Genomic DNA, 18,181 nt, shown 5'->3' with positions numbered 1-18,181 from the left:
TCAAGTGATCATTTCCTTCCAGATTTGCTACCTGAGCCGCTGACTTCTCCAGCTTTGTGTTTTGCTCCAGTTTTCCAGTATCTGCGGTCTTTGCTGTGTCTCAACTTAGTGGGACATTGACTGCCCTATTTGTACGCAGAAATTCTTATTCCAATATTTTTATGGAGTGTCTGGAGAACAGCACAATTAAGAATTTTGGTGCTATTTCTCCTTTTTAATAAATAGTGAGCTAAGTCAGCGGAGTTGAGGATTGAATTTTGTCCACTGCAAATCTGTATGATAAGACAAATTAAATTGATATATATTTAACACCTTTCATCTTCAGAACATCACAGGAGATGATTTGCATCTTGTGTACAAGAAAATGATGCTCCGTTTAAAGAATCATAAGGGTCCACAGTTAGTAATAAGATAGCACAACAGATAATGTAGTTTATGTAGTGGTAGCTAAGGAATACATGATAGCCGGAAAACCAGGAAGGCACCCTTGTTCTTTAAATATTCCTGAGGAATCTTTTACATTCAACATAAAAGGACAGATGGGACTTCAGATATCTTGGGCAGCATTCCTAATCCTACAGACCTCCCTCAGTAAAGCACTTTATTCACACTTCATTGAAATGTCAACTTGCATTTCGTGCTCAAATATCTGATGTTGAACGTATCAGCACAACTAAAAGTTCAGAATGCTAACACCCAAGTTGAAGATGGTGCATAGTGTGTAGACAATTATATTGTAAAGCAATTGTTTATGATCATTAGTTATACCAAATCTATTGCACTTTCATTTTAGAATTGATACATGTATTTCATGTATCTTACTCATTCTGCTTTGAAATTTATGTCTATCTATCATTAATCCAAAGTCTTGTGAGCTCCCCTTAGTTCTTATCAACTGCCTGTATAGCTTGGTGACAATAAATAATTCTATTAAGGTTAGCATAAACAATATAAGCTTTCATTTGGTACATTATATCTGTGGCTTTTTCTAGCATGATCAAAAGTTATTTCCTCTGTTTAGCTTTCTGTTTATACAGAAATTTCTATATTTAAAACTTAAAGGCACGTTCCATTTTTAAAAACTCCAGATTCTATGCTCTTAACAATACCCATTATATTCTTGCTAATGTTTTTTTTCTTAATTGAAAATTAATGATATCTTAACACTGACTTCTCCATAAAAGGAAGTAATATATTCTTATCCACCCTAAAAGCACTCCACAATTTTCAAAACTTGGGCATTTAATATCTGCACTTGTTATTGTCATTTCCCATCCCTAGCATAATCCTGTTGACAATACATTATCTGTGCCTTGAATGCTGTTTATGGGATGTGAAACAGTACAGCATAAGAAAAGGGCCTTTGAGTCATTGTCTCTGCTAACCATGCCGGTATAACTAATCTTGTCTGCCTGCACAAGGTCTTTATCCCTCAATTTCCTGCCCGTTCATTTGCCTGATACAGATTTGCTTAATTTATCACATGCACAACGAAACACAGGTTGTGTTGGTTGTTAACACAAACAACACATTTCACTAAGGATGTGCAGGGGGCATCCCACAGGGTGCCAACGTGGCATGCCCACAATGTTCAGTAGAACAGCCTAAGCATCAACCATGAAAAGAACAGCAACAAACAACAGCAAATCAAGCCAGTTTCTTTCATGTTTGCACCCCCTCCACCCCCGGCTTCTTAACCATTACTATCATATCTGCATCTACCACCTCCACTGCCAGTGCATTCCAGGAACCTACCACTCTTTTTAAACAAAAATACTTGCCTCATAAAGCTCCTTTAAAAATTCTTGCTGTCACCTTAAAGCTTTGTCTTCTAACATTTGACACGTTTCTTTTCTGATGAATTCAGAGTTGTGCAATGATGCCTAACTATGCCATAACCATTAGTTGTACAAATCTATCAAGACAAATTTTGTATTCTGCTCTACTTGATAAAACTAAATCACCTTTAATTTTTATGGTTTTATTTTTCTGTACTTCAACCTTCAACAATTATTCTTATCTGGATCCCTCAGAATTTTTCATGGTTCGCTGAGATGGAATTTGGAGATAGCTTGAATGAGTAAATCCATAGTGCATATGTCAAGCTTAATGTCATCCTGAGCCTTTGGTTCAGGTAATTTAAACTACACCACCCAAGCACAGACCCATCTTCAACGGTTCTTATAGGATTATAGGATTAGGAGAGAAAAATCAGCTCTTGAAACTTCCTGTAATTAGAAAATATCTATCTGATATTGGACATAATTTTTGTAAGGTAACGAGTGAAACAAAGGAAACAAGTAATCATTAAAGAAAATGACTAAAAATGGAATTAAATTACTATTATTTGATGAAGAAATTGCCATCATATTCAAATACCCTCCCCAGTTTAGAAAATTAATAAATGTAACTACAGATAGTTTGTTCAAGAATACATTAATCAGATTACCAGGTTACAGGTGTTAAGATAGCTACTTTCTATTAATCTTAATTGACTATATTCTTATATCATTCCAGTCTTATGAAGGAAGATGGGGAAGCTGGAAGAGTAGTTTTCTTATGGCAGAGTGGGAGCGCATTACCTTTATGATTATTTAGTAAGATAACCTGAAAAAAATTTATTGGTATCTGGTTCTGAGAAGATAAAATGGTTTGTTTCAAATTAATGAGTCCCTTTAAGAAGAAATTTCAGTTTAAATTTTGAAGATTATGTAAGATTAAAGGGTATCTTTAATTTTATTTCTGACATTGATTTAATAATCTATTCAGACACACATTTCTTATTTTGTTCATAGCCAGCTTATTCTCTGTATATGGGGTTGATTTAGTTATTTTCTTCCTTTTCAGATTCTAATTGCATTGAATGCATTTAGATCTTTAACATTTCTTATCTCTTTTGCTACCAAGATATTTGTTAAGAAGTAATCCGTTTATACTGTGGTTGGTCACATTTTTCTGTTGAGTGTTACAGTGAAGTTTCCTACAGCACGTCTATTTGATTATTTTGAGAATTTGTTTAATTGTTTTTCCTATTTTTACAGTTGCTTTAATAACAATGTGAAACTAATAAGGATTTTGCTATAAAATGCTCAAAAATAAGAGATGGATGTGATCATGTCTATACTACGTTATTATTGTCACTACAGGAGGTCTTCTCGGAGCCACTATTGTAGACTCTTTGGATACACTCTTCATTATGGGTCTTCAAGAGGAATTTAGAGAAGCCAAAGAATGGGTGGAAAGCAACTTGGATTTCAATGTGGTGAGTTTTCTATCATGAATCAGATTACATAGGAAGTCTCGGTTAGATCTTATTGTGATATGTAGTTGGTGCTGAAAAAGTCTAATAACTGGAAAGTGAGCCTGGTATCTGTATTGTGTAAATTTGCAAATAAACTACTTCAAAGATTCACTTACTATCAGAGAATGTATACAGTGTACAACCTGAACTTCATACTCATCACAGATATCTACAAAACAAGAACCCTGTAGAGTGAATGATAGGTTCTTGCATTCTCTCCATTGGGCGAGAGAGAGATCATTTCTGCAACAATGAGAGTAGAGAACCAGCAGCTCGCTTTTCTGATGTTACAATCTTTTGCGTTGTTTCTCCAAAACCCTCCCCTTGTCTCAGACTGACATGCTCTCACTCTCCATCAAGAGAGAGAAAAGGAGGGTGATCAGTTGAGTGGAGAGGTCTACCTCTGACAGCAGCCAGCGATGGACAAACGCACCACCTGCTGTCTCAATTTTTAAGTCTTCCAAGACACTTTAGTCAGGGAAATCGGCAAGGTACCAGGTTATCCATTGGGTACTCCACAGCTTCTGACCTCCCAACCCTGAGGCTGGGATGTCTTCCTGGCCATCACTGGAGATGGTGAGCTAGGCCGCACTGTCGGTCCAAAAATGCATTGATGGCTAAGAACCATAGTTTAAACTATAAGTCATGGACTCTGAAACAAGCACAATCCCCTTGAAAAGAAAAGGAAGATATAAGAAGAGGAAAAATAAGCTGCTTTATTGTCTTCCTGCATTGCACTTTCTCTGTAATGATAACATTTTATTCTGCATTCTGTTATTACTTCTCCCTTGTACCACCTCACTGTTTGGAGTGATGAATTGATGGCATGCAGAACAAAGTTTTTCACTGTTCTTTGGTACATGTGACAATAATAAACCAATTTACCATTTAAACTGCAACTGATGAGCATAAATCAGTGTTTCCAACCTTTTTTAACCTCAGCACCCCTCCTAAAGCACCTTCATACTTGCCAATGCCCTTCTTAGGCACAATATATTTTCCGGTGTCCCCCATAGTGTAAAAACATATCTACCATATGCTAACATGAGAAAAATGATTCTGCTTTAAATTTTTTTGTCTTTAAACCTAGCTTACACAGTACATGTGCACTGTACAGCAGCTCCGATATTAATGTGGCTTTAGCAAGCAATGAAATATCTGGTTCAAGTTGTGACAGCAGAAGCCTTAAGTCCCCATGCATAACAATGTCCAAGTGGTTTCTGTTTTCTACGTGGTTCACCGCACTGAAGCCTCTTTCAACAAGGTAGGAGGATTGAAAAGCAGTTTGGCCCTTCTCCAAAGATGAGGAAACTTTGTATGACATTGTAGTCACAAAACATGAAAGCTGACATTTTTGAAAAGAATTTTTGCTTCTTCATTCTGAATTTCATTTATCTCTTCTTGCAAGCTCTCTTTCTGTACTTTCACTTTGCAAAGAAGTGGGTTAATTACCCAGCCTGGAATTCCCAGATCATTCAAATCCTTGAATTGATTCTGAAAATCATTTATCAGTGACTGCAGCTGTAAGCAGTACTCTTGCAAATCATCATCTGTGAAAGAGAGTGCCATACTTTCCATGCAGGGAAACTGAGAACATTCTTCTCCCAATGTTTTGCTTATATCCTATTTTTCCAATTTTCCGATTAAACGTGGACACTGCACTTTTTGCCTGGATTAAATTGAACTCCTCACCGTGCATTTTCATATTTGGAATATTCATTTTTTGTCATACAGATTGGCTAGGTATACCACATAGAAGTTCAGTCTTGTTTCCCAAGCTCTTGTTGACTTTGAGCAAAAATTCAACCACAATGTCTAGAAGATCAAAGAAACTTCTTTAAGCTGCAGCTTTTTGACAGCCAACGCACTTCAGTGTGAAGAAGCAAGCATTCACACTGATTTAAACAATGAACAGACTTGGAATTTCTGTTTTCATTAATGCAACTAAACCAGCATGGCACCCTGTCATTTATGATGCTCCTGTTGAACAAGAAATTACATTTCTAATCAGAATACTTTTATATTCAATATACATTTTGAGTAGATTGATTCACCATTAATATTATAAGAGAGTCTCTTCAAAAGCTTTTCCATTTTTGATAAACTGTACATCTGCCACTAGCAATGCCTTGTCATCATGCACAGTTGACTCATCCATTTGTATCCCAAATTCTGTTTTGTTTTGGTTTTTTTTTTGTAGCTCTGTGCATAGTTGATACTCAATGTCTTCATTCATTTTGTCAATACACCGAGCTACAGAGTTGTTACTCAGAGGAATTTATTTTAAAATACTGGTATCCATTTTGAGAACAGTGGTGAGCACTTCTGATACAGCAGAAATTATTAATTTTTCACCAATTGTATGAGATTTTCCACACTTCGCTTATAACATTTCCAAAATGATAGCAATAAGACCACTAACAAGGTGATTTTTAGCTTTCTTGGCAAATGACTCAGGTGTGCAATGCTTTTCAAATGCTTCTTTCATCTTCTGGAACTGAGTAATTCCGTAAGTAGCCTTTTCAGGGTGTCTTTTACAGAAGTGTTCCTGTAATCTTGATGGTTTCATGGCTTCATTAGAAAGTACAGTATTACAAATAAGACACATAGGGCATCACTGCTCTGACAGGGATGGAATAAAACAATACTCCAGGTATGTAACACTGTATTGACGCACTTTCTGTAGTTTCTGATTTTCAGCAGGATTAGAGTTTAAGGCTTCACTACCTTCCAACTTGTAGAGATCTCACTGTACATCTTTATCCATCATTAACAGGGCTAAAGTAAAATACAAAATTAACTGAAACTGGGAATGCCTATTGGATGTTGATGACAACAGTGAGTTGACATGGTCAGTCAGGTCTTGTGCCTCAAGTTAGGGTGCCACTTACTGCCCCCCCCCACAAGAATCTTGGAAAGCCCAATGACTTCTATTTCCCCTGACACGCCCTTAGGACACGTAACCACCCCAATGGGAATCACTGGTGTAACTTATCCAAATTTTCATTAAAAGTCGACCTCTTCATTTCTTGTATTTACCTAATAATTTTTTTCCCCTGAATTGCTACCATCACATTTATACTCTTACGTGTGGAGATGGTACACAGTCTTTCAGCTTTTGTCACATTGGAAAAATAAGCTCCCTATTTTCTATTCAGTTCCTCTCAGAATAAATACTAAGATTCTGTTCACTTTCCTAATTACTTGCTGTACCTGCATACAAAACCCTTTGTCAAATGTGTACTAAGACACTCAGATGTCCTTGCACTTCATAGCTCTAATAAAAAGGTGCGACATGGACATCAAAAGAAGAATAGGGATAGCAAAAGACACCTTTATGAAAATGGAGAGTATACTGACCAATACTAAACTAGGCATGACAACCCACCTCAGAGTACTGAAATGTTACGTTTATCCAGTTATGTTATATGGCTCAGAATGTTGGACAATATCTAGTAACATGAGGAAATCAATTGAAGCAGCAGCGATGTGGTTTTTGAGGAGGACGCAAAGAATATCATGGACGAAATGAATATCTAACGAGGATGTCATGAACAGAGCAAACACAAAAAGAGAAATAATGTATGAGATCATGAAAGGGCAACGTAACTTCATTGGACATGTGATTAGGAAATAGGAGTTAGAATGCACAGTAATTATGGGAAAGATTGAAGGGAAGAAAGCAAGAGGAAGACAAATGATGATGGAGACAGCAGCCAGAGAACTGGAAATGAATACCAATGAATTGATCCACTTGACCCGAAATAGGAGTGTGTGGGCCATGGCAGTCAAAGCTCAAACTGGGCATGGCACATGATGATGATGATCAAGTTGAGCAATTTCATAATTTTCTGTATTACACACCATTTATCAGATCTTTATTCACTTTACAAATCTATATACCTTTCTCATCTGTTTACATCTCTTCATGACTGACTTCCCAACTTGTTTTTGTGTTACGTTAAGACTTCAGAATAATATTTTCAGTGTCTTTGTTCAAGTTCTTTGCTTAAAGCTTGTAGGGGTGAGTTAATAAACCTGGTTGAGTAATGCCACAACAACAATCTCAACATCAGTAAAACTAAAGAAGCTTTTGTTGACTTCAGATTGGGGAGCGAAGATGAACATGTGGCAGTCACATTGATGGATTAGTGGTGGAGAGAGTCAGCAACTTAGAATTCCTTGACTTTAATATCGATGGCCCATTCAGGACTCATGACATAGACAACTACACAAAAGGAATGTGTAGCTGTATTTTTTACCATCTTAGTTTAAGAAGATTTGGCATGTCACCAAACATTTGGGCTATGTCATCCTTTTGCAGCTACCATTGGGCAATAAGACCGTAGCACCAGATTAAGTTCCTGAGCCAGTCTGAACAACCCTGATCGCTATCTCGACAACACTGTGACCACTTTGCACTAAAGTAGACTTATTTTTGTTCTAATTGTTCTTTCTTGTATAATTTATGTTTAACTTGTGTTGTTCTTGTGAATATTCTGTCTCTGTTGCTATATACTTGTGATACTGCTGCAAGTTTTTTTATTCTAGCTGTGCAAACACATACTTGTGCATGTACAATAAACTGAACAGAATTTTGACTTTAAATTAAGAAAATACTTAAGCACCTGAACTAATTCCTGTGCTGCTACAATTTGTTAACCAGTAAAGGAGCCATTTCGTCTACTCTGTTTCCTGTTTGTCAGCAAAATAAACGTTCCACTTGGGCACCTTATATAACATCATATTTCAAAGCAATTCTTCTCTAGCAGCATGCATTTCTTGGTAATATTGCCTTCCATTTTCTAAAGTGTTGTCATATTTTATAACTTTTTGCCACTTCGCCAAATTTTGTACGTTGTAATGCACCGTACATAGCTGGCTGGTCATGTATGTAGTGGCATCTGCACCGGACTTTGAGGCGGGCGGTCCCGGCTTTGAATTTGGCTGGCTCTTTGCATGCTTTGCATCTGCGCTGGGTTAAGCACTGGGCTAGCAACTCTGCCTTGTTTTAAAAAAAACAGACAAATGCTAAAGAAACGGCAAGGTTGCTACCCGATGCGCCACAATGGTGCGGAAGGGAAATAAAATGCACTGTACGTAACTGCAGTTGAAGCAGTATTAAATGCACTGTTTTGAATGGATATGCTGATACCATTAGGTACTTACAAAGGCATTGGTGAGATCATTTAATAATCTTGCACCATGGGAATGATAGTGAATTTCTTGATCAAACAATTCTGCTGCCTTAGCACAACCTAATAGGCGTAACTTTAAAAGGTTGCAGAAACAAAGTTACAGACAAAATGTTGGAGGAACTCAGCAGGTCAGGCAGCATCTATAGAGGGGAATGTTTCAGCCTAAGTCCTTTCATCAAGACCCTCATTTATTCTCCATAGATGCTGCCTGACCTCTTGTGTTCCTCCAGCAACATGAGTGTGACATTGTATTTCTAGCACCTGTAGAATCTTGTGTTCTAGATGCAAAACTGTTGACTTTGCAACTCCAGTTTAATGATTTATTCATTCAAATCATGTTTTAAATTAACTTGCATCTGAAATTATTTTTTTCTCCGTACATATCACTTGATACACTGTAGTTCATTGCTGCAATCCAGGCATGTGATTTTAAAAAATGTAAATACCAGAAACAACAGAAGTCTTTAACGTTTTAGGTTAAAAACTCTTAATCAGTAGTGGAAAAGTAAGTTGGTTATAAGATGCAGAGATGGTGGGGAGAGAATAGATAGGACAAAGGGAGCTATTGTGATAGTGTGCCAAGATTGCCATAGATTCCAGTGTTTACGAAGCTGTTTGGTTGATAATTTAAAAGCAGTTAGAGAATAAGCTAATAAAGGAATATGTAAATGTTGTGAAATATATGTCAGAGCTGTGCTGCATCTGAAACAGAAAGAAGAATTCTGGAAATATCCACTATATCAGGCAGCCTGTGAAGGCAAAGAGTAAGTTAATATTAGAGGTGTATAACCTTATTGAGGAACGGACAAGATTCTAATACAGAGAGCAGAGAGCTGACATTGTTGAATTCAATATTGAATCCTGAAGGTTGTAACATGCCCAGCTATATAATACAAATACCATCACCTCCAAGTGCTCCTCAAGTTATAACACGTTGTTCCTCCACTGTCACAATAAATGTTTTGACATCATGGTCTGCAGTGTCAATTTATCATCACTTTCCTCGTTGATCAGTAAATGCATTTTTGCTTGTGTCAGTTAGTTTCTGAATGAGAAACTATAGTGAACCAAGATTGATAACTGTATTGGTACTACTTCCTGTTCCCATATAAACTTCTAAAGTTTCATAATCTTTGCTGCTAAATTCTGTCCTGTTCTCATTCCTCATTCCTTCCCTTTCCTGACATCTGTATCTCCATTTCAGTGCAGGTTAGTGAGCAATGTCCATTATAAGTCTATGGACTGAGACAGATATCTTTACTATATCTCCTACTCTCCTTTCTGAAAGGTTTCCATTCCATCCCCTAGCTTATCTTGGTTCCATTGCAGCTGTTGTGATGACAACATGTTCCACATCAGTGATTCTGAGGTGTCCTTTTCCTCTTCCATTATTGTTTCCTTTTTCCTCACCTATCCCTCTACCCCCACCCATTTCCACATTCAACAGATCATTCTCTGTGATTTCTGCCACCTTCAATGAGAACCTCCGCCAGGCATATTGGGACTGAATGAGCCGTATGGAGAACAGAACAATAGATGTAAGTATAACTGGTCTTCATTTAGCACAGGCAGACATACATTGAAAGCCTAGAATATGGCAGACTTTTATACACCTTAAGGAAAAAAATAACAGCTGATGATTATAATTTTAGTAAACTATGCAATTGCATAGTAATATAGACAAAATGTCGGAGGAACTCAGCAGGCAACATCTGTGGAAAAGAGTAGACAGTTGACATTTCAGGCCAAGATCCTTCATTGGGACTGGAAAAAAGAGATTAGAATTCAGAGTAAGAAGGTGGAGGGAGGAGAGAAATAAGTATAAGGTGGTAGGTGATGGGTGAAACTGGAAGAGAGGGAAGGGTGGTGAAAAGCTGGGAAGTCAACAGGTGAAAAAGATACAGGGCTGGAGAAGGGGAAATCTGGGATCATGGGGGGAAAAAAGGAAGGGGGAGGAGCACTAGAGGGAGGTGATGGGCAGGTAAGGGGAGAAGGTGAGAGATGGGGATGGTGGTGAAGGAGAAGGGGGAGGCAGTTACCGGAAGTTCAGGAAATTGATGTTCATGCATGCCGTCAGGTTGGAGGCTACCCAGATGGAATATAAGGTGTTGCTTCTCCAACCCCAGTGTGGCCTCATCGTGGCAGTAGACGACATGTCAGTCCATGGCCTCCCCTACTTTTCCATAGATGCTGCCAGGCCTGCTGAGTTCCTCCAGCATTTTGTATGTATTACTTTGATTTCCAGCACCTGGCAGATTTTCTCTTGTATGCAATTGTAGAGTTTACTTGAGCGATTTGAATGTAGACAAATGATTCCTTACAATTACACATTTAGAATAAGACCATCTCTGAGTATTCAAATACTTTGGTTAGGTCAAGGTAGTTCAGATTGATGGTCTTAAAGACCCATAGATCCATAGCATTCTTTTTTCAACCACAACGCTGTGAAGAATGGCTCTTGGAATTCACAAATATCCCGACAATCGATTGACAGAGCAGTATGACTATGACCATGTGTCATGTGGCCAAATACTCAGTGTGGAATATTCTTTGATCTCATCCATGTTTGGAGTCGTGTTCTATTTATCTACCACTACCTCTTCAACTAGAGGTACAACTAGGTAGTGGTACAACTAGAGCACCAAGCACTCCTTTAGAACAGATGAGGAATTTCTTTAACCAGAGGGCAGTGAATCTAGGAATTTATTGCCATAGGCAGCTGTGGAGGCCAAGCCATTGGGTATATTTAAAGCAGAGGTTGATAGGTTCTTGATTAGTGAGGGCCTCAAAGATTATGGGGAGGAGGCATTAGAATGGGACTGAGAGAGAAAATAAATCAGCAATAATCAAACGGCAGAGCAGACTCGGGCTGATTGGTCTAATTCTGCTTCTATGTCTTAATGGCCTTTCCAGGTATCTAACTCTAATTCACTTGCATTTTAGTCTACTGAATTTAGTACTGATCATATGGAAAAACTAAACTCAGAATGGGTAACCACTTTTAAAGTGTACAAGGAGAAAACTGACCTAGTTACCTCTAACTTTAATTTCTCATCGTACTCTAACTCTGACTCAGTTGGATATGATCTCTTGCACTGTTCGGACAAAGCCCAACAGAGCTGCAGAAGCAACATCTGATTGTCTGTCTAGGCAAGGGGTTCCCAATTTTTTATTCCAGTGAGCCTTCCCATTAACCGAGGGGTCCGTTGATCCTAGGTTGGGAGCCCCTGGTCTGGACACTCCTCAGTGCCAGCAACTCAATGTTGAATTCATCAATATTTGATAACCACGTCTGGCTTGGCTAGTTTTGCTGTAAGGGTGCAGTGAACAGAGTAGAGTCTGTTGGAGGTTCCGGGTTATGCTGTATTGTTATACTGGGACATTAACAATGTTTATTTTTCCACAGATGCTCCTGGCCTGTTTTTCCTAGCATTTTCTGTTTTGATTTCAAAATTTTCAATCCCTAGCTATTTCTGATGCTTTTTAGTTTTTCCTCTTTTTAGTTTTTCCTCTTTTTACTAACTTGCTGGGCTTTCCCAGCATTCTTCTTTATTTCAGATTTCCAGCAACTGTGATGTTCCATATCTCCAGAGATTCTAGCACTTTATTTCTTATCTATATGCCCTCTTTTTCATCTCATTTGGGTAGATTAGTTGTAATTAACAAGCTTTCCACAGTCTCATGCAGTTAACACTAACATTTGGCATCTGTCTTCTTTTGATATTCACCAAATCACAGATAATGTTTTTGTCTCTCATCCTACTTTTTAAAATTTTCCCTAATTTTATCATCAATGAGAAATGCAATTCTTTCTCTCCATAGATGCTGCCTGACCAGCTGCATACATCTTCTATTCTGTTTTTAGTTCAGATTTACAGCATTGGCAGCATTGTACTTTTCAGTACCAAGAAAACCTTTAAGGAAGCAAAATACGTCACACTAAATGCACTTGGATTTTCATGAGTTCTAACAGCACTTCTCAAAAGGACAAGGGCACCGGGCACACACAAACAGTACCATGTCTAGATTCCTTCCTATCTGTACTTGAAAAATATACTGTCATGTCATTTAGTCAAAATGTTGGAATTACCAATTGGGAAACATTGCAGGATACGATTACCAGAAATTCTGCTTTTGTTCAAGAAATGTTAAGTACAATGAGATCTAATCTTGGGAGTTGAGAGCCAGCATCTGAGAATGTGTATTATTTGCTTATATATTTAAATAATAAGCATAATGCCTGTTTAGATCCTCAAATAAATTTGGCATGCAGAATAAATTGGAAGCTGTCTTTCATAATTTTTTAATGTATCCAGAGAAACCCCCTCCACCCATTGACCTAGCGTTATAACTTTCTACCTGGAGCTTAATTATAGACCATTCCTAACAGGTAAGGTGCCCTGTATTATTATTATGCTATTGTTCAAGCTGCATCTGAATACAGGACAAGCAAGAGGCAGCTCATGCAAAAAAAAAATCAATTAATAAACTTGAGTTTGGAACGTGCCACCTGCAATTTCCTGTCCTATTCCATATACTGTTCCAAAGAGCTGTTAGGTGTTATGATTTCTGCCTTGCTATTCAATATAAAAATATTAATCTTCTATGACTTGATTGTTTTCACCATAGGGTCAATTGCACTTGATGATTTTACAGAAATGTAGAATCTAGATTGTATAATTATCTTGCTATTGAATATTACATTAAACTTTTCTCTGCTTTTTCATCTTTTAGAATGGAGAAGTGTCTCTCTTTGAAGTCACCATCCGTTTTGTTGGTGGATTGCTATCGGCATATTATTTGACAGGTGATGAGGTGAGACATTTCTATGGCACATTTATGTAACTCTAATCTGTGCCAGCATTTGAGATGATTTTCAATTAATAAAACATTAAACAATTAAATTATTTAAAATATTCTCAAATTATTCCATTAGAGTACAGTATAATGTAAGTATTACAGTGAAAGAATAGAGACTTGAAGAAATTGAATGCTGTTCCTTATACCTTCACCTCCATTCAGTGCCCCAAAGGGACCTTTGAGGTGAAGCAACACTTCACCTGTGAATCTGCTGTGGTCGCCTATTGTATCCGATGCTTCCAATGCGGCCCCCTCTACATTGGGGGACCGCTTTGTCGAGCACCTCTGTTCCATCCACCAAAAGTGGAACTTCCCAGTGGCTTGACACTTGAATTTCAATTCCCATTCCTGTTCCAACATGTTGGTCTGTGGCCTCCTCTTGTGCCATGATGAGGCCAACTTCAGGATGGAGGAGCAGTACCTTTTATATTCTGTCTGGGTAGCCTCCAACCTGATGATATGAACATTGATTTCTCCTTCCGGTTTAAAAAAATAATCCTTCCCATTCCCCTTTCTTTCTGTTCCTCGCTGTGGCCCCCTACCTCTTCTCACCTGCCTATCACTTCCCACTGGGTCCACCCTTCCTTCCCATTTCCCCTATAGTCCTTTCTCCTCTCCTTTCAGATTCCTTTCTCTCCAGCCTTTTACCCTTCCCACCTACATGGCTTCTAGCTTGTCCTCCTTCTCCTATTTGCTGCCTGGCCTGCTGATTTCCTCGAGCATTTTGTGTATGTTACTTAAGACTGCAAAGGTACATAGTGCTCTAGAGCTATTAAAACACAAGCTTCACACCATCTTCAAAGTTTAATCTCCCAGGCAGTTATTCTGATTGACCATTCTAGTTGCCCCCCCACCCACTCATGTCACTGCACTACACTTTAAACCACTTTTTATAATGCTGTTTACAATGTAACCACATGCTGGTGTTTATGCATACTTCATTCCATATCTGTCCTTCTAACTTTGTTAAATAATTTTATTTTGTGTAACTGTTGACTATTGTTTGTTCTGTAATACTCTGGATTAAGACCACATTTTGTTTTATTAATACAGTTGGACATTTTATTTTCTGCAGATTTTCTCAAAATGCAGTGTGTTCCTTTTAATTACATTATACAATTGACCATTTCATTTTTTTAAAATTTAAAATAAAAGTTCGGTTGATAAGTTAGGCTTGTTGAATTAGCCAATAGGATTTGTCTTGGGAACATTCTAGAGCGTGGGAAAAAAGAATGGGGAGCCATTTTCTACAGGAGAAAGAAGAATAATGGAGACGGACAATGAAAATAGTGGAAGAACATGGTGAAACTCTCACAGAACCAAATTTGGATGGACACATACAGATTGTCAGGAAATCCTCATACAGACTATGGTTTCACGGAGAATGTGCAAATAACTTGCAGTTAATTAGTTGTCACAAGACATTGGAGAAAGTTCAATGCCTTTTTTTCTTGGATGTTATATGGATATTTATTTGTTTTGCTTAGACTGGGTTTTCAGTGCAGAGCTGATTTGGTACCGTGAGTAAATGAAGTGAAGCAAACTGGATTGATTATGTGACCATGAGCTCCAAAGCTTAAGTGCACACCATAGACAATATATGGTGGGCTATTTTGTTTGTTGTAGTTTAAAATATTTTGTTAATAGAATTTTAATCTAATTTTATACTAGTGTGAGCTAAGTTATTGCTTTCTGGCAAACGGTAAACTTGCATGGGTATATTGGTATTCATTCAAGTAATAGTCTTAATTTTCCCTTGAAGAACACTAAAACTTTGATGTTTTTGTGTTTACCCAGATCATATCTACCCTAGACCTGCTTATTTATTGGAAATGGCCTTTTCATCATTATTCCCATGCAATGTAGAGTTATGTGGCTGTTAATTTGCATTCACAGTGATAACTAACTCATTATGAGCCTATGTTGGGATGTTACAGTTGCATGCAGTGCTAACATACCAGAGCCCTTAACTAATACATGTAAATGTTACTTGATCCTAGAGAATGCAAAACAATTGTTCCCTGGTTTTCTTATGACAAAGCTACATTGAATGCATGCTAATTTTACCTTGGTTAACCTGTTATCTTAATTTATACCAATTTAATGTTTTGTACTGTTGGCTGGGAGTCTATAGGTTGTCTGTGAGTCCCTGTCTGAAGGGAGTTAAATTATGGGGTCCCTGAGAAATTTGACATTGATCTTTCAGCGGCAGTGTTTCTGTTGAAGTTGATGTTAACGTGTGACTGATGGAACAGTGGTCAGATCAGCAATCACAGTTACCTGTTAGTTCAGTCGTCAATGAAGTTCCTTGTTCAAAGGTTTCAAAGGTACATTTAATGTCAGAGAAATGTATACAATATACATCCTGAAATTCTTTTTCTTCGCCACCATCTGCAAAAACAGAGGAGTGCCCCAAAGAATGAATGACAGTTAATTGTTGGAACCCCAAAGCCCCCCCAACTCCCCCCACGCATGAGCAGCAGCAAAGCAACTATCCCCCCTCCCCACCAGCAAAAAAAAAGGATTGGCGCCCTCCACTGAGCACTCAAGAATACAGCAAAGCATCAATAAAGACACAGACTTGCAGTACCCCAAAGTCTACTCGTTAAACCAGTAATCCCCCCTCTCTCGCCCCCTACAATGTTAAAAGTCCATTGCATTGCTTTTTCTGAGCTCTGTGCTTAAAGAACTCGGGTCTCTAGGCACACAGATAGAGATCTTCCATCTCCCACAACACTGATTTCCTGTAGAGACAATGACCTCAAGTCCGTCCGCCTCCAGAGCCACGAAATCCCGAAATTCCGAAGGCGAACTAATCTTCTCGGCTGCATCCTTGGTCTATCGAATAACTGCTAGTTGTGAAACCCCGAGAGGGGGTCTCATTCCCACAAAGAACTGAAGTCAGTGTGTAACTCCAGGTCAGCGTCTTCAAAAGAACCCTAAAAGGGAAAAATAGAGAGATTAAAGATAGAAATAGAGCTGTTTCTGGAGATGCAGGCAAAGGAGTCACCATTAGGTGCCATTGTCTCCCTAAGCTCAGATAATAATATAGTCTAACAGGTGACAGTGCTTGGAACAGGGGCTTTTGGCATGAAGTCTCGTGTTTGTCTTTGATAAGCTGGCTGTTGGTTATAACATGATTGCAATTCAACCATCTTATAAGGAACATGACCCCACTTCCTCACTACATCCTTATTGATTATACCTAGCCAGAGGTTTGGGACTTTGCACGTGTGAAGTAGAAATCACCCAGGAGGATCAGGTTGTGTCATGGCTAATCCAAAAATTCAGTCAGGGTTGTGCCATGTGCACTGATGGCTGTGAAGTATTAGTTTTGGAGAACTAGTAAGTGCCTAATCAGTTCTATTAGTCAAGTGTTAACATCAGCTTCAACAGAATTTATTCTGTGCCGATGATGATTCTCTTGCACTTTTCTCTATCAAAGGAAGTTGTAGCCGTTGTCCTTTCCTTAAAATGGTCTTTTTTTTTTGCCCATCAAATCTCACTAGGGGCAGTGATATTGATATCAAAGCATTTGTGTTCCTAAATTGATAGAGAGGCAAATTTCAGGTCTGTCACTGCAGACCAGCAGTTCCCAACCTAGGGTCCACGGACCCCTTGCTTAATGATATTGGTCCATGGCATAATGGTTGAGAACCCCTGGCCTAGACAGTCCACAAGGGGACGGGCATTCCAGGTCCCAAACTTCCTGTTGTTAAGTGGAAATTGTCTGTGCATAGTTCCTTTTACGAATGGACTTGACAGATCAGAGTATTAATTCAGTCACAATGGGGATTAAAAACAACTAGAGACCGATTCTTCTGCATGTGTTTTAGTGCTCACACTTTGGTGGACACTTGCACAGGTGTCTCGTGGTAGGCAAACACTACCGCTCTTGCATATTTTTTCTGATATGTCCTTGAGATCAAAGATAACTTTTTTCCAATGGGTTTTGTAAATTGTGAAATGTTTAATAAGGCCAGTTTGGGAACTTCATGTCCTTTCACAGATCAACGTGAAAGTGCCTGATGTGGTATGCAGATGATTGGTGGATGAGATGGGTCACTCTCTCATCACCTACACAGTGCTTTATGTGCTGTTGATGCTTGAGATTCTCAGTATTTTTTTAATACCCCCTTCTCCACGTTAAGTCATATGCTAGTATTCTCAAGAATCCATGGGAATGTTGCAATTTTTCCAAGATGCTTTGAACACATCCTTGAACCTTTTTTCTCTGTTCATCCAATAGTGTCTTCCTTGACGGAACATGGAATTGAATGTCCACATTGATAGTCCAGTGCCAGGAATGTGAATCATGGGGCTTACTCAATATAGCTGACTGAAGTTGATCTGTATTTCTGCACTTGCACAAATACAGAAATAAATGGGTCTGGCATCCTTGCTTCTCATGCCCTTCACCCACCCTTTCGTCCATGTTTCCATTTCTGATGGCAGAGCTTCGGCTGCATACATGACCCCTGACCCCAGTTTTAACCATATACCTGCCTCGTGTTGTTCCCAGTTCTGGCCTTTATCCACATATCTGGCCCACATCTGACTCCAGACGCAAGACACGTGCATAATCCTGGCCTGCAGTTGTGGCCTATCCCTGGCCCATATTTCCTGCATGCCTGCCCACATACTTTGTCCTCTGCTCCAGCTACATATCTTTCCACATTCACGAGGACAGGTGAGACTAAGAGCATGATGATGACAGTTGAGAAATATAAGAGAAAGTGCTTTCCCTGGTTTCTTAAATGCAATGCCACGAGCACTGAACTAGAAATATTTCCAATGTTATGTGTATGTTACACTTTCTTAT

The 18,181-nt window shown here is 38.6% G+C and overlaps 1 protein-coding gene across 1 annotated transcript in view; it reads left to right on the top strand.

Moving 5' to 3' along the window:
• The window catches only part of LOC134338192 (mannosyl-oligosaccharide 1,2-alpha-mannosidase IA-like), a 121,644-nt gene that overhangs the window by 32,377 nt on the left and 71,086 nt on the right, over nt 1-18,181 (top strand). The window contains exons 3-4 of the mRNA XM_063033839.1: nt 3,147-3,262; nt 13,234-13,314. Coding sequence (XP_062889909.1) covers nt 3,147-3,262; nt 13,234-13,314 — 197 coding nt within the window. The remainder of the gene's footprint in view (nt 1-3,146; nt 3,263-13,233; nt 13,315-18,181) is intronic.

The sequence above is a fragment of the Mobula hypostoma genome, chromosome 26, assembly GCF_963921235.1.
Source record: "Mobula hypostoma chromosome 26, sMobHyp1.1, whole genome shotgun sequence".
NCBI lineage: Eukaryota > Metazoa > Chordata > Chondrichthyes > Myliobatiformes > Myliobatidae > Mobula > Mobula hypostoma.
The sequence above is the reverse complement of the archived record's forward strand: the minus strand, read 5'-3'. Positions and strand labels throughout refer to the sequence as shown.